We start from the raw sequence: 20,305 nt of genomic DNA on the forward strand, positions 1-20,305 counted from the left end.
AACTTAATTTAAAGTAATTTTTATGAATGACAACTCTTAAGGAATAACCTTCATGTCATAAACTGTTCATTGTAGCTGTTTCTGAACGATTTTACTTCGGAGAATCACTTCCTTATATTTTCTCTTTGTCAAGGATTGCTTCCCTCATATGTGGGTAGAGGGCAGCACCGTTCGGCGGAAAATCTGAAAATATAATTCTATCAGAGTACTTCGAATTCATCCGCATCAACACATACAATTAGGATTTCTTCATCCTACGGTATTAAATCACCTTCAAGAGAAGTTACATATGCTCATTTCCTAAACTGAACTGCCGACACCACTTCACAATCTCCGAGTGAACATTGTGTTTGCAGTTTTTCACACTTCACGTGCATTTTTCATGTGCATTTTTCATGTGCAATTCATCTTCATCATCATGCACTAAGAGCTCCCTATTATATTTGTCTTTCATGACATCAGTGACTTTACCAAGACAGTGACAGTGTGCATTATTGTCTTGTTTGTTGCAATGAATGTCTAGGCCTACTCATACTGACTCTTTATGGATGCTGGTAGTGGTAAGGCAGTAGCGGGTAACCCAGGGCCAGGCCTTACGTCAATTATCATCACCACCTCTGGCTCTGCGTTCCGTTATAGCCCTATCCATTTAGGTCATGATGTTAATTCCCATTAAATAGCAGTGATATAACGCACAATGTTCTCGTGGCGTGGAGATACTACATTTCGGTTCAGATGGAATTTTGAATACACTTTTTTAAACTCTGCCTAGTGTTCATTTTTGGTCGGTTTATTTGCATGTCGCTTTCCACTTTCAGCAGCTGTACAGCAAGTGCTATAATGGATACACCAGAGAATACGGCTGTGGTGAACTTGCTGAAAGATTTCAATGACCTTGTCTCTCATCAGAGCAGGGGTCCAAAGATAGCCAAGACCCTTGACTTTAGTACAAGCTTTGATAATCGTTCACAATGCAGCTCAGTTACAATGAAGTCATTACTGGGTAGGTGGATTATAACATATACATGTATTAATATTGCCAACTCGATTCCTCTAAATCTTGATCATGGATCTCTTTAGATTTCAGTGTGGTTCTTTAGGACAATCCATTTGTAACTTTAGCTTTTATTCTACCTGTATTCATGATACACTACATCACACATATTGTCAAGAAAACTTCCAGCCAGTTTTTTTATATGAGCCGGTCATTCTTGAACTGATTGATTACTTTGCTTGTGATGTTGTGTTTATCACCTTGCAGAAAAAGAGCGTGCAGGCCGTGAGCGAGAGGCAGCATTGCTGGCAGCAAAGGGCCGTATCGCCAGTCTAGAAAACAAAATGGGCAGCCTGGAAACGTCGAGAAAAAGGGCTCGAATTGATTATGAATCAGAGATGGAGAACTTGAAGATTGAAAGAATGGTATGATCATCACAAACACCCCAATTTGCCTCTAACCCCATTAATATCATAATATCTTTTCTCTTTTTCTCAATACCAGGAAAAATTAAGTCACAGTACACAAAACTTAACAGGAATTGACAAGCCTGAGTTATATTTTTGAATTGAGAGATGAGTATGTTTTGTTATGAATGAAGAGCCCCGTGGAAAAAGATTTTGGAGTTCATCCACAGTGCCTCTTGCACTTGCAACCTAAAGTTTTACATTGTGGCTTTTCTGATAGACTGTGTGGTAAGACTTCAAACGTTTGAGGTAAGTTCTGTGCTTCTATTTTCAGAAAGAGCAGCAAAGAATTGATGATATGAAAAGTCGCTTAAACTTTGTAGTGCAGAACGAGGAGGAGCTACGTGACCAGTTGGATGATACAAGGAAAAAAATGGAAACACAGAAGGCAGAGAGTGGAGAAAAGATTAAAAATCTTCAGAAAGAATTATTTAATTTACAAACTGAATTCATGGAGGTAACTTTATTACTTGGTTGATTTCCATTGATGATGCCTGGCTTATAAAACCAACTAAACTGAATACGTAGATGCTAGATGAATATGTTGATAACTCCATTTGCCTCGGATGTGACTTACTACCCGTTTTGCTGTCCTGGGTCACATATTTTGATTTTTGTGCTGACGTCACCTAATATACTTGCATTTAAACCAATATTTCAGTATCAGGAGGACACGAGACAACAACAGCTTGATTCAAAGAATGACCTCTTACGAGGGCAAACTGAACTACAGATATGTAAAAATGAACTGTCAGAAACTAAGACACAGCTGAAGTTACAAAATAGGTAAATTGTAAAGACAATTCGGTTGAGTGAGCTACCCATTGTTGAGACCAGGGTTATGGTGATTAAAAAAAAGGGTTCATTTTAAGTTGGCGCATGTACATTGGTATGCATTGGAAGTGCCAGAGAAATGCTAAGTGTTTATTTTTGTAGATGGTCTTTCACTACAGACTTCAGATTAAGAGTTTGACAGGATTGATGAATACCCCGCCATCTGAATTGGCATTACAGTGTTGTCAAAATGTACATAGATCTGTCATTTTCAGGAAAAACTCTGAACTCAAAGGTCAAATTCAGGATCTTGAGGAGTATCGCTCGAATGGTTCTGATGCTGAAGTAAGAATAAAAGAATTGGAGCAGGAATTATCGAGAATGAGGGATGAGGCTGTGTTGGTCAAGGCCATGAAAGCAAAACTGGCTGCTTACCCAGAGATCGAGAAAGAAAACAGGGAGCTCAGGAACGAGAATAATGTGTTGATGTAAGTAAGCATGGGCATATAATGTTTTTTTGCTATATGATTTGTGACCCGTCACAGCAAAACCAGGCGCATGTCGCGCAGAAGATGAGCCTAAATGACACCAGGAGATAATGGAAGAAATTGATTTGCTCATATTTCACAAAAGGCTGACAACAGAGAAATGAACAAACAGTCCGTCTCAACCTACCAAGCTCAGAGTGACATACGCCTGGTTTTGCTGTGACGGGTCACATTTTACCTATCAGAATATCTTCCTATTAAGCACAGCATTTATAAGTGTCAGCTCAAAGGTGTCCTTAGAGTGGTCTTACTTTAAATGGTTGATTGATAGACAATTGTAATTATTTTCAGTGGCAAACGTGATAATGTGCTGCTGTTGGAAGAACAGGTTGAAAGCCTCGAGCAGAAGGTGACAAGGGGTGAACAGACGTGTGTCGATTTGAGCCGTCTGCAGATCGAAAATGAAGAATTGAAGAAAAAGCTTGTGAAGTGGGAGGCAGAGGATCTCTCAGGTGTAAGGCGGCCACAGTAAGTAGTCTTGTTATAACTGGACAGTTCTGGTGGCTGTTCTTACTAAGGCAGTATAAGAGAAGTTAAACTATCAGGGTCAAATTCATAAAGGGCATTTAAGGGTTAGACGTGTGTAACTTCTCCCTAATCAGTTTCAGGGCCTATTCATATTCTGTGAAGATTTACATGAAGGACCTAAATCTGTCAACTCAGTAGTGAAATGCTGTTTTAAGCTAAACACCCATGATGAATTTGGCCCTCAGTTTCTCCACAAAATTTGCATCCAGCACAGTTTGTTGAAAAAACATGATAACTATACCTGAATGGTGTAACCCATGCCTACCAGAAGGATGGTCACTTGAGAGGAACGGATGGGGTCACAAGTTCATGATCAAAACTCTCTTCACTATTTTAGGTCTCCCAATCAGCTGGCAAGAAGACTGGCCGAGTTACAGACTGAACACGCCATCCTCTTAGAAAAACAGGGTCAGCTGCAAGCCAAGTAAGACAAATATAAAAACTTACTAAAATGTGACAGCATTATTTGCTAAGTCCAGCTGTGCTGCATGTTGGCAATAACAGATCCATGTACATGTACATGTAGGCCTAACATAGCTTCATTAGAGTCATCTGAATGACACTCTGATAGATTTGGGCTTCGTGTGTATAGATACATGTAGCTGAATTGGCATTGGTACATGTCCTTATATTCTGATCAGCAATTATCAAGAAAATGATCGTGAGATTAACAGGTCATGAGCAGTTTATCATTTCTGTTGACTTTTTCAGCAATCGCCTGGCAGAGAAGGCTCGGAAGGAGGCAGAAGAGCGCACTCATATCACCAGTCAACAACTTGCCCTGGAGGAACAAAAAAGTCTTGATCGGGAGGAATTGGTACGGAAACTTAGGAGGAAGCTGCTGTTGTTGTCCAAGGTACGTTGTGTGGTTGTGAAACAACATTAAAACATCTGTCAGGTAAGGTGGTACAGCTACATTTGTAAGGCTACAGTACAATTATAGCCTCTGTGTGCATAAATATGTACTGCCAGCTGTTTTGGAAAATATAGGACTATAATGGTAGTGGGGCTGTGAAAGTACAACTTCAACACTTTGCCAGCTTGAATCCAGATCCATGCAGATTTTCTTCATCTTACCTGTTAACATTTTGTGTTGATCTAGGAGAGGGAAGGCTACCAGAGAACCATTACAGCATACGAGAGTGAGGTGACCGTTAATATGAACTCACAGTCAAAGGCTAGGATTAGTATGTTGGAGGAGGCAGCACAGGGGTATCGCAAACATAATGATATACTGGAGGAGGAAATATCAAGAGTTGTGGAGCAACTTTGCCAACTCAGAGAAAAAAATCTACAGGTGAGGACTACAGAATGATGCTGGATAAATTTCAGAAAATGAAATATCTACACCAAAAAACCAATGATTTGGTGGCAGAGGAAAATTTAAGGGTGTTTCAGGCTTACCACATGTAAGTCTGTACCGGTATTGCCGACCTGCATTATAATACCTCTGGTTGTTCTTTTCAGCTTGAACAAAAGTTAACCGAGAGAAGTGCCTCCCCAGATCAACAAGCTCCAAATATTGCAGAAACAGATCAGAAACTTATCCTCCAGCTTCGGGAGAAGATATCAGATCTAGAAGATTGCTTGGAGAGGAGAGCTCTACAGGTAACCATAGATTTTGCTATTTTGACGTCAGAATCTGAGGTGCTCTCATGTTTGGTGTCCCAGACATGTATGAGGTTTTCTTGGTCAGATTAAGTGAGGGATTGTTACTACATGTAGAACAGCCCTCATCACACAGGAGGAGACAACCTTGATTACCGGTACATTCAGCAGGCCTTGTCTTGACTTGTTTTCCCTGAAAATCGGTAATTGTGGGTCACAATCTCAGATCATCACTCACTCCGGTATATGATAAAAATCTCGCCTTTGATCATACTTAAGTATCATTGGAATATCTTCTTTGCCTCTTTCAGGGTGACTTTGATCCCCTGAAGACAAAGGTAATTCATTTGAGGATGAACCCAGCTGAGAAAGCCCAGGAGGAACGAGCAAAGATGTTTGAGAGATTAAAGGAAGAAAACGAACGCCTCCGATCAAAGATCAAACAGTTAGAAGAGACTGCTGGAGTTGAGCATGAACAGACTTTGAAACTTGATGCGGGCGGTGAAGCCACACCTAGCACAAGCAAGGCAGTAGAAGGTTGGTAAAATCACTTTTTTAGGAGATGGTTTGCTTGGCTCTTGTAAAACATTACCAGTGGGTGAATGGGGAAGTTTGCTTGTGGTTAAAATTTGTCATCGTAGGCAAGGACATACTGTGGCAGAATTGCTTTCTTTGTTATGGTATATCTGCTTGTCTGCAGCTTGACTCCTTCATTTAGACCTGCACAACTGGGTGACGACTGCTAGACTTGAGCTAATCTCTTCGACATGTTTTCAGACCTGCAAAGCCAGGTGACGTCTGCCGAGTTGAAGAACAAGCGTTTGATGGAGGCTTTCAAGAAAACTAGTCAAGAGTTCCGTGAAGTGTGCTACCAGCTGACAGGGTTCAAAGTGGATAAGCTGAATAACAACCAGTATCGCTTGATGAGCATGTATGCTGAGTCTGCTGAGGATTCTCTCATGTTTCAGGTTAGTAGACCATGTGCTTAGCAATACTTTCCAAGTGACCAACAACCTCGGGAGGAAAGCCAAAATATAACCCCCCCCCCCCGAGAATCAAACCTACAGCCTCTCTTATCATGAGGTTGGCCCTCTACCACCAAGCTTTATACCTATTGCAGTGGGTTCAGCGGTATGTCTTGTAGGTTTGATTTACTGACTCTGGAGAGGGTCCTATTGCAATTTAGGGTCGAAGCACGAAAATCATAAAAAATTCATTTCATTTCAGCAATCCACAAAGGGAGAGATGCAGTTGTTGGAGACGCCATTTTCCCAGTCACTGTCTGAACTTATCGATCAATACCTCATGCAGCGTGGCAGTATTCCGGCTTTCCTATGTGCCCTCACTATGGAATTATTCAGCAGACAGACAATGATGATATCGTGAAAACGGGTATCCTCTGATAATGGACTAATGTAGCACAAACAATTTCATTGCTTTGGAGTCTTCTTACACAAGTAGACAGGACAGAGGTGAACATGGCAGCTTCAAGTTGCCTTCTGAACATAGATTTCTTTGCTACGTGATGAAAAACACGAACTGAGTGTATGATGTGTTGACCTGTCTTCGGTGCAGGTTTTGTGATTCAGGATTACAAGAACAATTTAGTCTTGTAACTCCCATCATGAGAACTCGGGTCACTTTTTAATGTTGAGAGGCTCAATTTCATTTCTGCATTTTGCCAAAGGTGCTTTTGTGTTAACCTGGACATGTTGATAGTACATTACCTATATGTTCAATGTTGCCAACATGTTCACTGGTTCATGATACTTGACATTTATATCTACATGTACATATTGACAGAATATATACCAAAACTCGTCTATAACTTGTTTTCCTTCTTTGCGTTTGATTAAAGTCCAATGATAAGCATTTCCAGCTGGACGTCCTTGAAAGTGTCTCAGGTCATATGTTCAGCTCTGCAATGAGGGTCTTGAAGGACAATAGACCTGTGAAGTCAATCGTATATGGGATGAAACAAGTGCCATGCGCCCACATCCAAGTATGTGCCTTGCTCACTGCAGAGGGACAGTAGTCACCAGGCCAAGAATCAAACCTGCCTTGTGATTATCAGCCTTGCACTGCACCTCTGATCTATTCCCTCCAGTTGTTCCATGATCTTGGAGAAAACCAGGCTGAAGATGAGCACTGTTCTTGGGACCTTTCTCCCAGACTAGTTTCCTACATGTATGTGGGCAAAGGCACACAGTCTCCCACCCTCTTATTACTAGTTACTAGTTTCATCACGCTCAAGTGGGACAAGGGCCATGGCATTAGGTATCGGTTTTCAGGATTGGACTCCATCACTTGAGATATGAGATGGGGAGAACTGCATGCACAACTATTGGACAGAAATCAGTGAACCATTCCATCCACCATGCAGCAGTCTTCTTTAACTATGAATCAACCTTTGTGTTGGTACATACATTTACATGTAAGACCAGTGTGGTCTCCACACAGGTTAAGACAAATACCATATCGAAATAATAAGCAAGAGTATTTTTACAACAATACAATGTTTATTGCACAAAATACAATCACCAGACTATGATCAGATGATAGGAAGAACTCTGCAAGAAAGTCTGCGAATCAGATAAGGTAACCATGGTAACTGAACAAGATGCTGAAACGACGTTACAAAAACCTTTCATTTTGTCATACAGAGACAGATGACAAAGGGACTATCTCAAAGTTGACTGAAGCTGAAAAAGACTAAATTGTCTCGGGGTTTTCAGAGCTTCCATTTTTCCATTTTCTGTGGCTTCATTGTACTTTAAATGGTACACTGGTGTCAAATGCAGACGCAGAGGTCTAAAACTAGTAAAAGGGTTGAAATACAGCCTCTAATACTCTATATTTTTGCAAGACAGCATTGTTTTTCATCATCTTGCAGGGCTTGAGGGAGTAATGAAATAATTTCAGCTTCAATCAATTTTGAGACGATCCCTTAACACCATCAGCGCCGAACCACGTAGATCTACGTGGCCCAAATCCCCCTCCCCGTTGAGCTGGTTATCGGAGTCTCATTGACTTCATGAAAGAACTACGCCATCGCCATCTTCAGGACACAGTACGAACTGAAAATAGCGTTTGGTCTTTTCAGTTCCTACTTTGCCCTGAAGATGGCGATGGCGTAGTTCTTCCATGAAGTCCATGAGACTCCGATAACCAGCTCAGAGGGGGAATTTGGGCAACGTAGATCTACGTGGTTCGGCGCTGAAGGTGTTAAAGTCTCATTCCATGAAATGAAGTCCTGAGTTGTGTGATCTTGAAATCCTTTACCCGTTCTTGTGTTACCATTATATTAAACGAGGGAAGGCAGGGAAGAATTTGGAATGTTCTTTTTAACATGTCTTAGGAATGGCACAAAATCAGATTCAAAAGGACAATACTCTGCATGTTCAGAATTTAGAATTATCAGAATCTGGAATTCGGGAAATGGAATGTAACGTTAATTACAACAGTCATGGTCCCGTCTTGACTGCACAACGTTTTTCTGTATAACATTCCTAAAATAGCAATTTTGGAAATACTGCTGGTGTGACATGCATGTAGTTGTCATGACAGCCAAATTTTAGAATTGCAGGTTGCAAAGCAAACAATGAGTGCAACTTAAAGGGACAAGCGAGAATTTTTCATAGAAATTTTAAAAGTTACTAAAAGAAGCAATCGACTTGATTAATTTCAATCAAAGTTGTAAAATAAAAATTTAAAAATCAATAGTAATACATAACAGAATCATTCTTAGGTGGTATTAAGTTCTCCCACGCTCTCAAATACTTGTAGTTTACGACATGCAATCTCTTGTCTCCCACATTGTCAATACCCAAAATACAAGTACGTGTACGGTGTACTGTACATGATGTGACCTCTGGTGGTTGATGTACAGTGTTAGCTATAAATCCAGAATAAATCCGGTCATCGGCAGTAACGTTAACTCAGCTGTGAAATGATTATAAGCAGGACTTGAGTAGCATTCAGAAAGCTTCTGAGCAAATACATAAATAATTCAATACAGAGTGCCCCAAAAATATGTCACAGTCTATCATGGCTGTTAACGGTAAGAATCTATCCTCATTGCTTTCTACCAACTATCATTATGACCCCCTTTCCAAAAAATTATATCAAAAGAAAAATTTAACAACCTTTTTGAGACACACTGTATAGATATTACACCTAGAATATGATTAATCACAGTTGTAATAAATATCACCATAGCAAGTTGTACAAGATGCGTCACACAATTTACAACTATTTACTAATTTACAGTTGGACAGCATATTCAAGACATGCTGAACAATGTTGAGGTTACCATACAGTATTTAGAGCTTACGACTTGTGAGTCGAAGACGTGGAGATCAAATGAAGACAATTTGCAGAGGGGGGGGGTGACTTGGTACGATTATTGCTCCATTTATTGTGCGGCCGTCTGACTATACCTGAATAAAGGGTGCAAAGTAGAAATTCAGAAGACAGTGGTTCTTATATTGGGCCAAAATAAGATTTTTTTTCTAACAGCCTGCTAAATACTTGCATGGTAAGAATAATACCTGAACATCAAAGCACCTCTACTTCTATACCAGTGCCAGACCAGATAAAACTCTGCCTCTTTTTGAGAATTCACAGGCATTATACAAATATCTTAATCACGTTTCAAGTAGTGAGTAACATTGAGGAAACTCCAAAAATTCGGAGAGTTGAGTCATCACTATGTTATCTGATGGTCCGTGGGATAGAAGCCACATTTTCCTGTCCTCAGGGAGTATTCGTCAGGCACCGTGGTTCATTTTCGTTGATAGAAGAGGTGTGAGGACAGTACAACACAAAAGTATAGAACATGGATAAAAATGCACCTCGACTTCAAATTCTTGGCACTTCTGATGTGAAATTAGTTTTGTTCTCTTGCATATGTTGATCATTATGCATGACTCCTTTCATGCTTTAGAGATTATGAACAAACAACTTGACAAGCTCATCGAACATGCATTTTTACCCCTAGAATTTAACATTCATTAAACACCAATACAATACACCGACAGATACTTAGAGATGAAATTTGATTACAACCGATAAAGAATGCTTAGCCGATATCTATGCCTGAGCGAAAATACATGAACCAGAATCTTGTTTGACTACAGTGTGTCAAGAAGAAGCCGTAACACCAAGTATTTTGCAAGGTTGGTTTACAAGTCTTTGTATAAGCTGATTGTATTAATCTTGGTACACTCAAAGATGTGCTTTAAGTCTAAACAGTGTAAGCTTTAGGTGGATTTTAAACGTTTCCAGACACAACGCATGGTGGGATCAGAAACACAGCAGAGGTGGGTATAGCTAATTGCTGAAATACACACTGATGATGACCAGAATATAACAGCATGCATTGAGAAAACATCCCTACTGTCTTTGAACATGTTGTAGGCGTTCTAGTTCAGCCTTAAAAGCACAGACATGTCATTTTTTTGATAAATATATTTCAACCATCCAGTTGCCTGATGATTCAATAGGATTGGCATTATTCATAAAATGATTTTATAAGATTGAGTCCAAACTGTTAAGTAATTAAGCGGTGGGTTATACTTGTGAATTTTTCTAAGTACTTGATAAAGGTAACTGGATATAATATTCAATATGACTCCAATGATTACATTTTGATTACAGCATGATTGTACACATAATATATCATAAGTACATTATCTTGATAAAAGGCGGTGGATCTCGAACAAATGTGCTCACAACATTTACAACAACACTAGTTGTGCATGCATTAAACATGTAGTGTCCAAAATTACTATTACATTCTCATCTGTAGTTCCTCACATGAAAATATTTCACCAGTTTTCAAACAAATGCAATGCAATGCAAACAAAGCTAGACTTTTCGTTTTTTGCACACAAATTCTGATATTATTGCTCCGGTGATATTAAACATCAAGATAATATCTTTCTTCAAGTGACAAATCTTTCATGAGGTAATAATAATGAGGGACACACAGCTCATTTACACCAAAGGTGGAAATTTCAGTAAACCTTGCTTGCCTCCAAAACTGTTACAATTTCACTGTCATATGATAAGTAAATATCTGTGACTCAGTGCTCTTTTGAGTATTCAAAACAATTTGATAAAAAACTTAAGAGTAAATGATACCAACACTGGTTCATTGAAATTGAAAATGATTCGATGCCTGACAACGTTATGTCAGTTTTACAAATAACAAATAGAAGTTGCTGAGATATTTTCCTAAACACTCGTTGAAAACCTTCTTTGTTAATAAAACAAACAAAAAATACCCACATTTGAGATTTGGGGTTTCAAGAGAGTTTTGCATTTTTTGAGAATTTTTCCAACAAAAAACAGTACAAGTCCTATACAAGTTCAAAAATATAGTGCAACAACAATCAGTCAACCCCTTCATGAAAGCCGGAGATTTAATTGAGACCAAAACAAGTATTTCTTTGGGTGAGTTGGCTGAAATGAAGGGTCAACTTTTCAGTTTTCAGGATTATTCTACTTCAATTGACCTCACCCCAGGATGCCAATGACCTGCCATTATAATGCTCTTATATGGATCGTCAAGGCTCCTGGAAACAAGGATAGCAATAGAATATCCGGTTTATGGCAGTACCTCGTGACTAGTCTAGTGATTTCTTTGGCAGTTGAGTTGCTGATGTTTCTTCCAATCATTGTTGAAAGAATCTGAAAACACAAGCCATCTTATTATGGGATCAACAAAGGACGTTTCAAAGTGTGAAATTGAAGTAAAACGACTTTCTTATGGTCAGTTTCAGATTGACCCCATGATGTTCAGATTACGACTTTTCAACTAATAGACCATGCAACCACTTTCGATATAGGTACCTTATCTCTACTTACCATAGCTCAAACTACATTCACATGTAGTTCAATTTCTGCCCGAGCAGTTCCTTGATGAAGCTGGAGCAACTGTACTCATCCTCTGGCAGATCTACCTTCTGACCCTTGGCAACCATGGGGAAATTCACAACCTGGGCCTCCTTGAAATTTTTGACTTGGTTTTCAACACGAACACAACGGATGGTTGGTTCGTATCCCTCCTTCTCTGCTGTGATCACGTAGTCGCCGTCCTTCAGTAGACGCCAGTATTCACCATACATGACTGAAATGAAAAATCATGATATTTTACACTTTTTCTTTCAACTTCTTTATCTGGATCATAGACGTCCAGGTGCATGCATTGGAAAATCTTGGTTGACAGTAAATATAATCAGAAAATGTTGTTGGTTGACAAGTTCATGGGCTGAAATAACCACCTTGCTTGGTTCCACGCTGCTGGCCTGCATAGTCTCAGCGGGCTGTGTCTGAAGGAGTCGTTAGGGTCTGGACTCTGATTTTGCTGTCTAGAAGGCTCTTCTCTATCTAATCAATCCACCTAAAGATATGGATGAGCCTGAGGGAACTCGCTGTGTGATATTGACCGAACAATATATATTTGTGTCTTACCTGAGTCAACATTGTGTTCGATTTCTCCCTTGACACCTCCGGTCACATTTGTGACGCTGATCTGGGCATGGGGGATTGGAATGGCTGCCAGGTAGTCGTAAACGTAACCCTTGACACCGATGTGGCTCTGAAATGACACCGATGAAGTTAAAGGCTATGCATCCTCAACTGACCAAGGGGACATATTTGCAACAACAGAATGAACCCCAAAGTGCATCGCTTCACCGGATGAGACCTGTCTGTACCATGCAGTAACTACTGTACAGTAAGAGCTGAGAGACTGCAGTCTAGTCAATATGGCTGCAAACGTAACAGACTTTCCATCATGCCTACTCATTGGACAATTCTTTGCTGGTCTTTTCTTAAGAATAAACTATCAACAAAGGATGTCTTCTACATATATCCGCGACAGCATTTCTTAACCCAACATGATACAGAAAAATCATAGAGTAATGCAATGTAGTTAAGAAGTCTATATCTAAAAGCCTTTCTATGCCGCTGGCAAACAGCTAGGACCCTCCCAAATGTTCTCACCCATCCTGTCATTGGAGGAGTGCATTCACCAACTGAGAAGTTGCATTCTGTCATCAGCAAATGGCACCTAAAGGCAAGCGTCTGAGTTTAAAGAGGGAGATGGGAAGTCTTCATGATAACGTGACGACGCAACGAACAGAATAGAAAGGGAATCACCGAGCAGTTTACCTACCTGCCACATGTAGTTGACGAGCGATTCCTTGTTGTCCTTCCAGAACTTTGGCAGCGTTTCGGCCTTGGGGAATTTGACACAGCTCAACTCAACAGTGATCTCGAAACAGTTGCTGCTCAGGTAGTTGAAATCTTGCATACCTGGAATAGACATAAGACGAAATTTGTGGATGAAATTCACACAGAGAAGCTATAGTGGTCCTCACCTTAGCTCATTCTTCTGAATCTACTCTTGAAAGTAATTATTGGTTTAAGATATCAATTTACAGGAATCTTACATCAACGACCAATACACATCATTCTCAATAACCTTACCTCCGGCAAGAGAGTACCAGGCAGCTCCGTTGGTGGTGCCGCCATCTTTGTAGAATGGCTTCTCGCTCATGTCACATGACCTGTGCTCCTTGGCCATGATGCCGTGTTTTGTGGAGTAAGCCAGAGCAAGAACCCTGCAAAGGAAGAATGTGATGACATGTCTTGTAGATGTTGGCGGTGAGAGTTTGGTATCACTCAGTAATGACTTTCCAAAAACACTCATCGTAGTAATTTTGTCGGTATGCACAATGCAAGTAGTCACAATAGTTATGACTGTTCAACTTCAAACTTGGCATCCTTTTCAAGACAAATATCATGGCCGCCAACCAGTTGTCAATTCAAACTCAATGCACCTCATCTGATAAGCATGTGATTGCAGTGCTATGTATGCCATCTGCAGCGAAAAAGTTAATTTAGTTACACGCGTTCACCATGTGCACACATAGAGCTGGCTCAGCAAAGTCAATAATAGCATTCTTGATGGAGGAACCCGAATCCTTAATGGTGTCGCTAATTGCTTTTAATGATCAATCATGAATAAATCTCCATAGTGAACCATCAATAGGAATCAGTCAACTGCATCTGAATGAACTTAGCACAAATAACTTAGTGTATTACATTGTACTTACTTAAATGTACCATCATCAGGACACTTGGCATATTCCTGAGACTGCCCTGACCGACTCTCGTCATACGGATAGTTGGCAACCATGTCACCACCGTGAAGGTTTGCTGAGAGAACGAAGGGAATCTTCATGATCCACTTAATCACCATCATCGTCTCAGGCTGAATCTGGAAACGGACGACGAACATGACAAAACACAAATGGAGGAAAATCAACTAAATGTAAACTGATCTCTAGTTTGAATGCAAGAATGACATCATTATCAAGATGAGATTTCATCCCGTTTCCCGAAAATTGGATAAACCACAGGTGGAACTATTTCAATACATCCGTCACCATATCAAGATAAACAAATAAACAAATTCACCAAAGCCAAGCTATATTATAACTATAAGAACAGAAGTGGATTCAAGACCGGCAGTATCTTTTCACATGCTCCAATCTACAATTCCAAGGACACCACAGGAAAGTTTAAATAACACTGTAAACAAGGTCCGGCCTTCACTGCAAAGTTTTAAAACGACTTACTGGCAAGCAAAATTTGATTTCATGGTAGAAAATTGATTTTACTGTTAGCATGAAAGTACTGGAGCCATTATTTGCCATGAAATATTAATTTCTTAAAAGCCTCTCATAACCAAGCAGCAGAGTAGAGACGCATCTTACCGGGAGCTTCTTAATACTTTCTTCAACCTAAATGAGCGCAATATGGTAACTTTAGACACCTCGCACACTTTTCACACACATAACAAGATAAAGATGCACATGCCTTCACAAATATGGACGTTTGACTTTTTCATGGATTTAACAATCCTGTAACACTAACAGTACTATCAATTAAATTTTCTTTTTCGAGGCGAAAACCTTTCACGGTTATCTGTAAACACGAAAAAAGCTAAATAAAAAGCATGTAAACATTTATGGGTTAACAGTATTGTGATTTTCCAATAAAAATACTATTAGAAATAGCCTTACCCTGTTGTCATTTAGCATTTGCGGCATAAAAAGATTATCGGTGGGTTCGTTGAATTTTTCTAATCCATAAGCGATGCGGTCAAGGTCGGGAAAGTTCCTGTTGAGGTCGGCATCATTGGCGTTGGCACGTCCAATCAACCAGCTCTTGTTGGCCATCTGGGAGAAAAAGTCAGGATTAAGCGCCCAAAAAAGTGTGAAATAAACTTTAGAGAAGCTGAGTATATATATATATCCTGCTCACACCTGTACTTTATTCAATATATTGCTCTCGAGAATGGGTGTTTCTACCAGGAGCTGAGTAGGGAGTGTCTCCTAATGGGATGAAAAATTCCAAAAGAAGAGTAGCAGTAACTGAAGGCGTCATCTTGACCCGCAATGTTTTGGTTTGTGGAGCTCGATAGTGGTGATGCAAATGCATGAGAGCCAGGATGACAGGTGTGGCCAGAACTATAAATTGTTCCACTATTCCAAGGCAGGTGTGTAGTTTCATTTCAAGGGATTCCCTGTTGGAGAACAAGTCGTTTATGAGAGCTTTGACTGACTACTGCAGGCCTACCTGCTGATTGGCAATCTCCCAGCCATCGGGGTTCATACTCGGCATGATATGAATGACAGTCTTCTTGAGGAGTTCCACAATTTCTGGGTTGGTCCCCTTGTTCCACTCCTCACACAGGTAGTCGGCAAGTTTGAGCAGCATTTCGCGACCAACCACTTCATTACCATGCATGTTACCGACATACTTGAAATGTGGGCGAGCTGAAAGTATGCAAAGAATGGAACGCATTAGATTTAAAAAAATGAAAACGTTCCACATAAAAGAATGGAATAAGGATGACCATGCAGTAACTGGTAAGGTTAGGAAGATTTCAGGCAACAAAAGGGAAATACAGGGATGACCTACAGGATAATAGTATTACCTGCCCAATTTTTATATATTCCAACAAGAAAACACTATAAAAAGTGAACTCAGCCTACGTCACAATAAGGACAAGCAAACATCTTGAGATGTCATAAACTGAACAGAAAGCGATATCTAATGCGCCTATCAGCCTTATTTTGCAGATTAATTTACCGAAGTGAGCTAAACAAGTGCACTTAATTTTCATATAATAATCCTCAAACTGTCATATCTCACCGCCATGCTCATGAGAACGCCCTAGTGTTTTCCGATGGGGAGATTACATTTATAATAGTGGTTTTTTTACTTTCTTCAACGCGCTACGGGCAGAAAAGGCTATATTCAAGACCCAATACAGAAGCTTTTTTGGATTTTTTTTAATTTGATTTAGAATAAGAGTCTGTAATTGTAACAGCTTTTGAAGTGCTGGTAACAGTCATAGCTGTGAACCCTGCAGAGCTGGAAATGCACGATTGGGATATTTTTGGCGAGAGGTCATATAACATTCATAAAGATTCGTGGCAACCAACAGCTGAAACTTCAGATTTTACCTTTTTATCTCACCATTGGCGACAACATGAGGCAGCGGTTTAAACCACAGATTAAACCAGAGTTTATCACCATTCGAACTGAAAAAATATTCTATGTCGCAGCTCTGAAGAAAACCACTATGATATTGCTGAACCAATCCATAGGTGCCTTCTATAGAGGCAGTCTTATGTCTAGGCAAAGGAACACCACGAAGAGATGTGGGTGTTAGAGGAACACAAGGGGGGCAATTTTATAGACACATCAATATTACATTAGCAAGCAAGGTTAAATATCGGTGGCAACAAAACTAAACATAGCGGCCAGACTAGAACACTTTGGCATGACATTTCATATCCAGTTATTCAGTGCAAGTCACCACCACTCAAAATCTATTTCACAGAGTCAACACAGTTTATTTCAGGTTCGATAATCTCTTTAAAAATGAATACTTTCAAATATTGCCTTTGGTTGACAGCAAGCATTTGCACAACAACTGTGAACAACGACTAAAGCAGGCTTTCTGAATAAAATATCATGAATATGAATATGAAACAGATGTAATGAGGCTCTGCCAACAATTTCCCTTTAGGACAAATAGCAACAGTTCATACCACAATGCAAAATGCAATCTATAAGTTTTCTGGCAAAACAGAAGCTGCCTTTCTGATAAAAGTTGCTGGCTCTAGGTTCCGGCACGAATTGAATCTCAATGGTTGGCAGAACCCTGGAGCAGCAGGCGCACAGTGACAATAGCTTCTTTCCATTTCTTCACAATGTGAGAATCAAGGACAAGGAAGAAAAAAATGATAATGTGGATGAATCATGAGAGAATGGTAAAAACATCCATTTTAGAACCAGACTTTTGTATTGTTGTACCAGGCTATAAATACCAATGCTTTGCTTTCTTTTAACATCATGTGTCCACATAATTACTCACGTACAAGCGAAATCTTTTTGGTGCAACATAATATGGAACAGAAACCTAGAGGCGAGAACAAAGATCTTCGCAGAATATGAAATGATATCAAGAACAATGGTCAAACCCATGTCTCAGGCATGACATGTTGGAGGAAAGAGGCGATAAGGCCTAGCAGAATAATTGCTTTGTTTCCTATCCGTACCCAAAAAAATTAAGGATCATAAAGTTGGAATAGCTTGTCGCTGTTTTATTTCATATTTTTTTAGGGTTCGTTGTATACTAGAGTGGGCCGACACAGTCAGTTGTGGGACCAGAAACAAGACATTTATTCTGTTAGCCCTTAAGTTAGAAAAACCATCTTTGTAAGATTGTCTTTCTTTGCAAAAGCCTCAATGAAAAAGATGAAACTGCATGTAACAGCCAGCTGAGCTTTGATTCAGTTTTTACATCGACAATAGAAAGAGGATTTCTCAATTGTCTTACATGTCTAATGTTTAATATCACGGGCGAGGCTATTAGTGACATTTCCGCCAACCCACTATAAACAACAGTGAATGCACATTAAAATTGTCAGGAAAGTAATACAAAAACCGCATCCGTATTTTCAACACTGAGCCAACATTTACTATTTAGATGAATAGGCCTAAATCTCTTCCTAAGAATTGTTCCTGATGCAAAAAGTTACAAGCCATGCCCATCTCTGGTAGTGAGTGGGAAGGGAGTACAATGCTTTGGGACAACTAAGTGCCCAACACTTGGCAACCGTACAACAGCTAGTGATCTGAAGACCGAACCTAGCTTACATCAGATGTCACAAAGATATAAATGGCTCATCCGCAAGGCCCTTTGAGGCAGTGACATTCTTATTGGTTGAAAACCAAAGTAAAATTAGGAGAGAAACTCTGATGATTAGTTCTGTTTGAAGACAATACTCAATTATTCTGTTATCATCAATACTTTGGCCAAGGCTAATTTGACCGGCCATGGGGATAATTGAAGCTAATTGTTGTTAGCATCTCATCTATGATTCAAACATTGTCCATGTTACCAAGACATGAACGTCATGTGGGGTGGGCAATAAACCCTAGGAGTATATACCTATCCCAAGTGGCATCACCAGTGGGTTGGCCGTCCCCAAGGGCCTATTTTTTTGAAACAGTTCTGTAAAGGCACACATAAAAGCGCATGCGCCAATATTTAAGAAAAATACACGGGTATGATAACCTTTTAAACAAGCCATTTTCATGGCGCACCTGTGTGTGTAAAAACTGCTCAAATCTGTCATCACAGCAGTCACGGAATATTTACATTATAAAGACTGAGGCACTGGACTCGAATAGGCATGTGGTATAGACCAAAGGAGTCAATCATACACTCGATCATAGCAGTCACCATGGTAACCATGTGACGTCACTTTGCCACCAGTATGCGGTTAAATGTTGATTTCCGTGTGAATCAATGAGGTTGAAACTTCAGATTTTTAATGTCAATCTTGCAGTGTATCCTTGAAGAAAAATAATATGGAACTTGCTTGATGCAAGTAACGTCGATTTATGATGGCAATGATACTTAAAGTTGGCAATGTTATGCAGATCAGGGGCACAGCTACCTCTCTCACCTGGAGGGGGAGGGGCAAAATGACACTTGTTGAAATTTTTCGACCAAAATCATGGTCAAAAACACGAAATCATCTGAATAATATCGTCAATGCTTTCACAGCCATTGACAGCATGGGTGTTCTGGACTCATACAGACCTGACCATATCACAACTAATAAGACCATGGAGAGAAATTGCTGGAATGACAATGCTATAAGAATCTATAGTATCTCATTTGACAAATCCGACGACTGCAAAATGGTTTATTTTGCATGTATCTGAAGAACACAGAGAAGCTATTCCCATCCTGCAGGCATGCTGACCGTCCATGTTGAGAGCAATGAACTGCTGAACAAACTCCCTCAGTGGCGTAACATTGTTAGGGTTGTGTTAGGATTTTAAGGTTTGTCAGTGTTTTACTTTTAGGTAGGACCTTAGGTAGAACTAGGAGGGGTGTGTGTGGGAAATACGCTGATGTTTATAAATGATCCCTTACTGATGGAAGGGGAGGAGCATGTAGATGGAGAGAAGCATGTGGAAAATACAGGTCTCAGGAAGTAGGAATCGGCTTAGTCGCAAAGCTCAGAACTAAGAATAAAATACATAAGTTGAAAGATGGGCGTCAAATAGATGTAGGATATTCAACAACTTGACAGATGGCGATGCGATGTTCAAAATGACATTTCACTCAAAACAGAAAACTGACAGAATAAAAGAAGCATTTCCCTACCTCCTTTGAGCTCCTCTGGGTCTACTGGTGCGGCAAACTCTATCACAGTCAGTCTGTTACCAAGGGGGGTCAGGTCAGAGAACCCATCGAAATTGGTCAAGTTGTAAATCTGTGTAATCTCTGGACAATTTTGGTGTACTTCACGTAGTGACTGCACAAGCTCCACATAGTCGTGGTGTTTGAGCTGGAATGATCGACAAACCCCCAAAATTATTGGCAGGATTGCCAATATACAGAGGGAAAATTTCATATTACAGAGGTCCTGGGTTAAGTTGACGGCCAGATATGAGGAAAAATAGAGAAAATATGTTGGAAGATAGAGCAGCGACTCGACACTACAATGTATTCTGTTACTTGCATGTACTTATGTACACGAGTATTACCGCTAGGTAGCGCTTCACGAATTTTAAATTGCTTCCTGACGTCACTGAACAGGCTATCACGGTATGCCTCAGTTTCTATGGTAACATAATCTGTGGGCGGGAAGCGAATATCTTTGAAATGCCTGAAGCCGACTGGGTATACGCGGTAGAAAGGTCTATAGAGTGATTTACAAAAACTGCTTAAATTCACATCAAGCAATATTTTGATTTGGGAATGTCTTGTATATATG

At 39.9% G+C, this 20,305-nt stretch overlaps 2 protein-coding genes across 4 annotated transcripts; one reads left to right on the forward strand and one right to left on the reverse strand.

Annotated features, from left to right (window-relative positions):
* Positions 1-122: 122 nt before the first annotated feature.
* LOC135497773 (mitotic spindle assembly checkpoint protein MAD1-like) lies at positions 123-6,722 on the forward strand. Of its 3 annotated transcripts, none has more exons than XM_064787652.1 (14): positions 123-259; positions 819-1,003; positions 1,262-1,419; positions 1,736-1,918; positions 2,123-2,247; positions 2,511-2,723; positions 3,075-3,251; positions 3,649-3,735; positions 4,023-4,167; positions 4,414-4,608; positions 4,779-4,919; positions 5,231-5,456; positions 5,697-5,887; positions 6,147-6,722. In XM_064787652.1, exons 2-14 carry the CDS (start codon positions 841-843, stop codon positions 6,303-6,305), a joined length of 2,163 nt encoding a protein of 720 aa, XP_064643722.1. In that variant the 5' UTR covers positions 123-259; positions 819-840; the 3' UTR covers positions 6,306-6,722. The 3 variants fall into 3 exon arrangements, with proteins under 3 accessions (XP_064643722.1, XP_064643732.1, XP_064643739.1); XM_064787662.1 differs by having other exon boundaries at positions 822-1,003; XM_064787669.1 differs by lacking the exon at positions 123-259 and adding an exon at positions 419-484.
* A 696-nt stretch (positions 6,723-7,418) lies between these two features.
* On the reverse strand, positions 7,419-20,063 carry LOC135484442 (carboxypeptidase E-like). Its single transcript, XM_064765918.1, has 9 exons — positions 19,693-20,063; positions 15,573-15,772; positions 15,017-15,172; positions 14,045-14,208; positions 13,416-13,549; positions 13,102-13,241; positions 12,396-12,522; positions 11,790-12,051; positions 7,419-11,612 (listed from the first exon to the last, which is right to left on the reverse strand). The coding sequence occupies exons 1-8, from the start codon at positions 19,940-19,942 to the stop codon at positions 11,807-11,809; spliced, it is 1,416 nt and encodes a 471-aa protein (XP_064621988.1). The 5' UTR covers positions 19,943-20,063; the 3' UTR covers positions 7,419-11,612; positions 11,790-11,806.
* Between the last annotated feature and the right edge of the window lie 242 nt (positions 20,064-20,305).

This window comes from Lineus longissimus, chromosome 1, assembly GCF_910592395.1.
Source record: "Lineus longissimus chromosome 1, tnLinLong1.2, whole genome shotgun sequence".
Lineage (NCBI taxonomy): Eukaryota > Metazoa > Nemertea > Pilidiophora > Heteronemertea > Lineidae > Lineus > Lineus longissimus.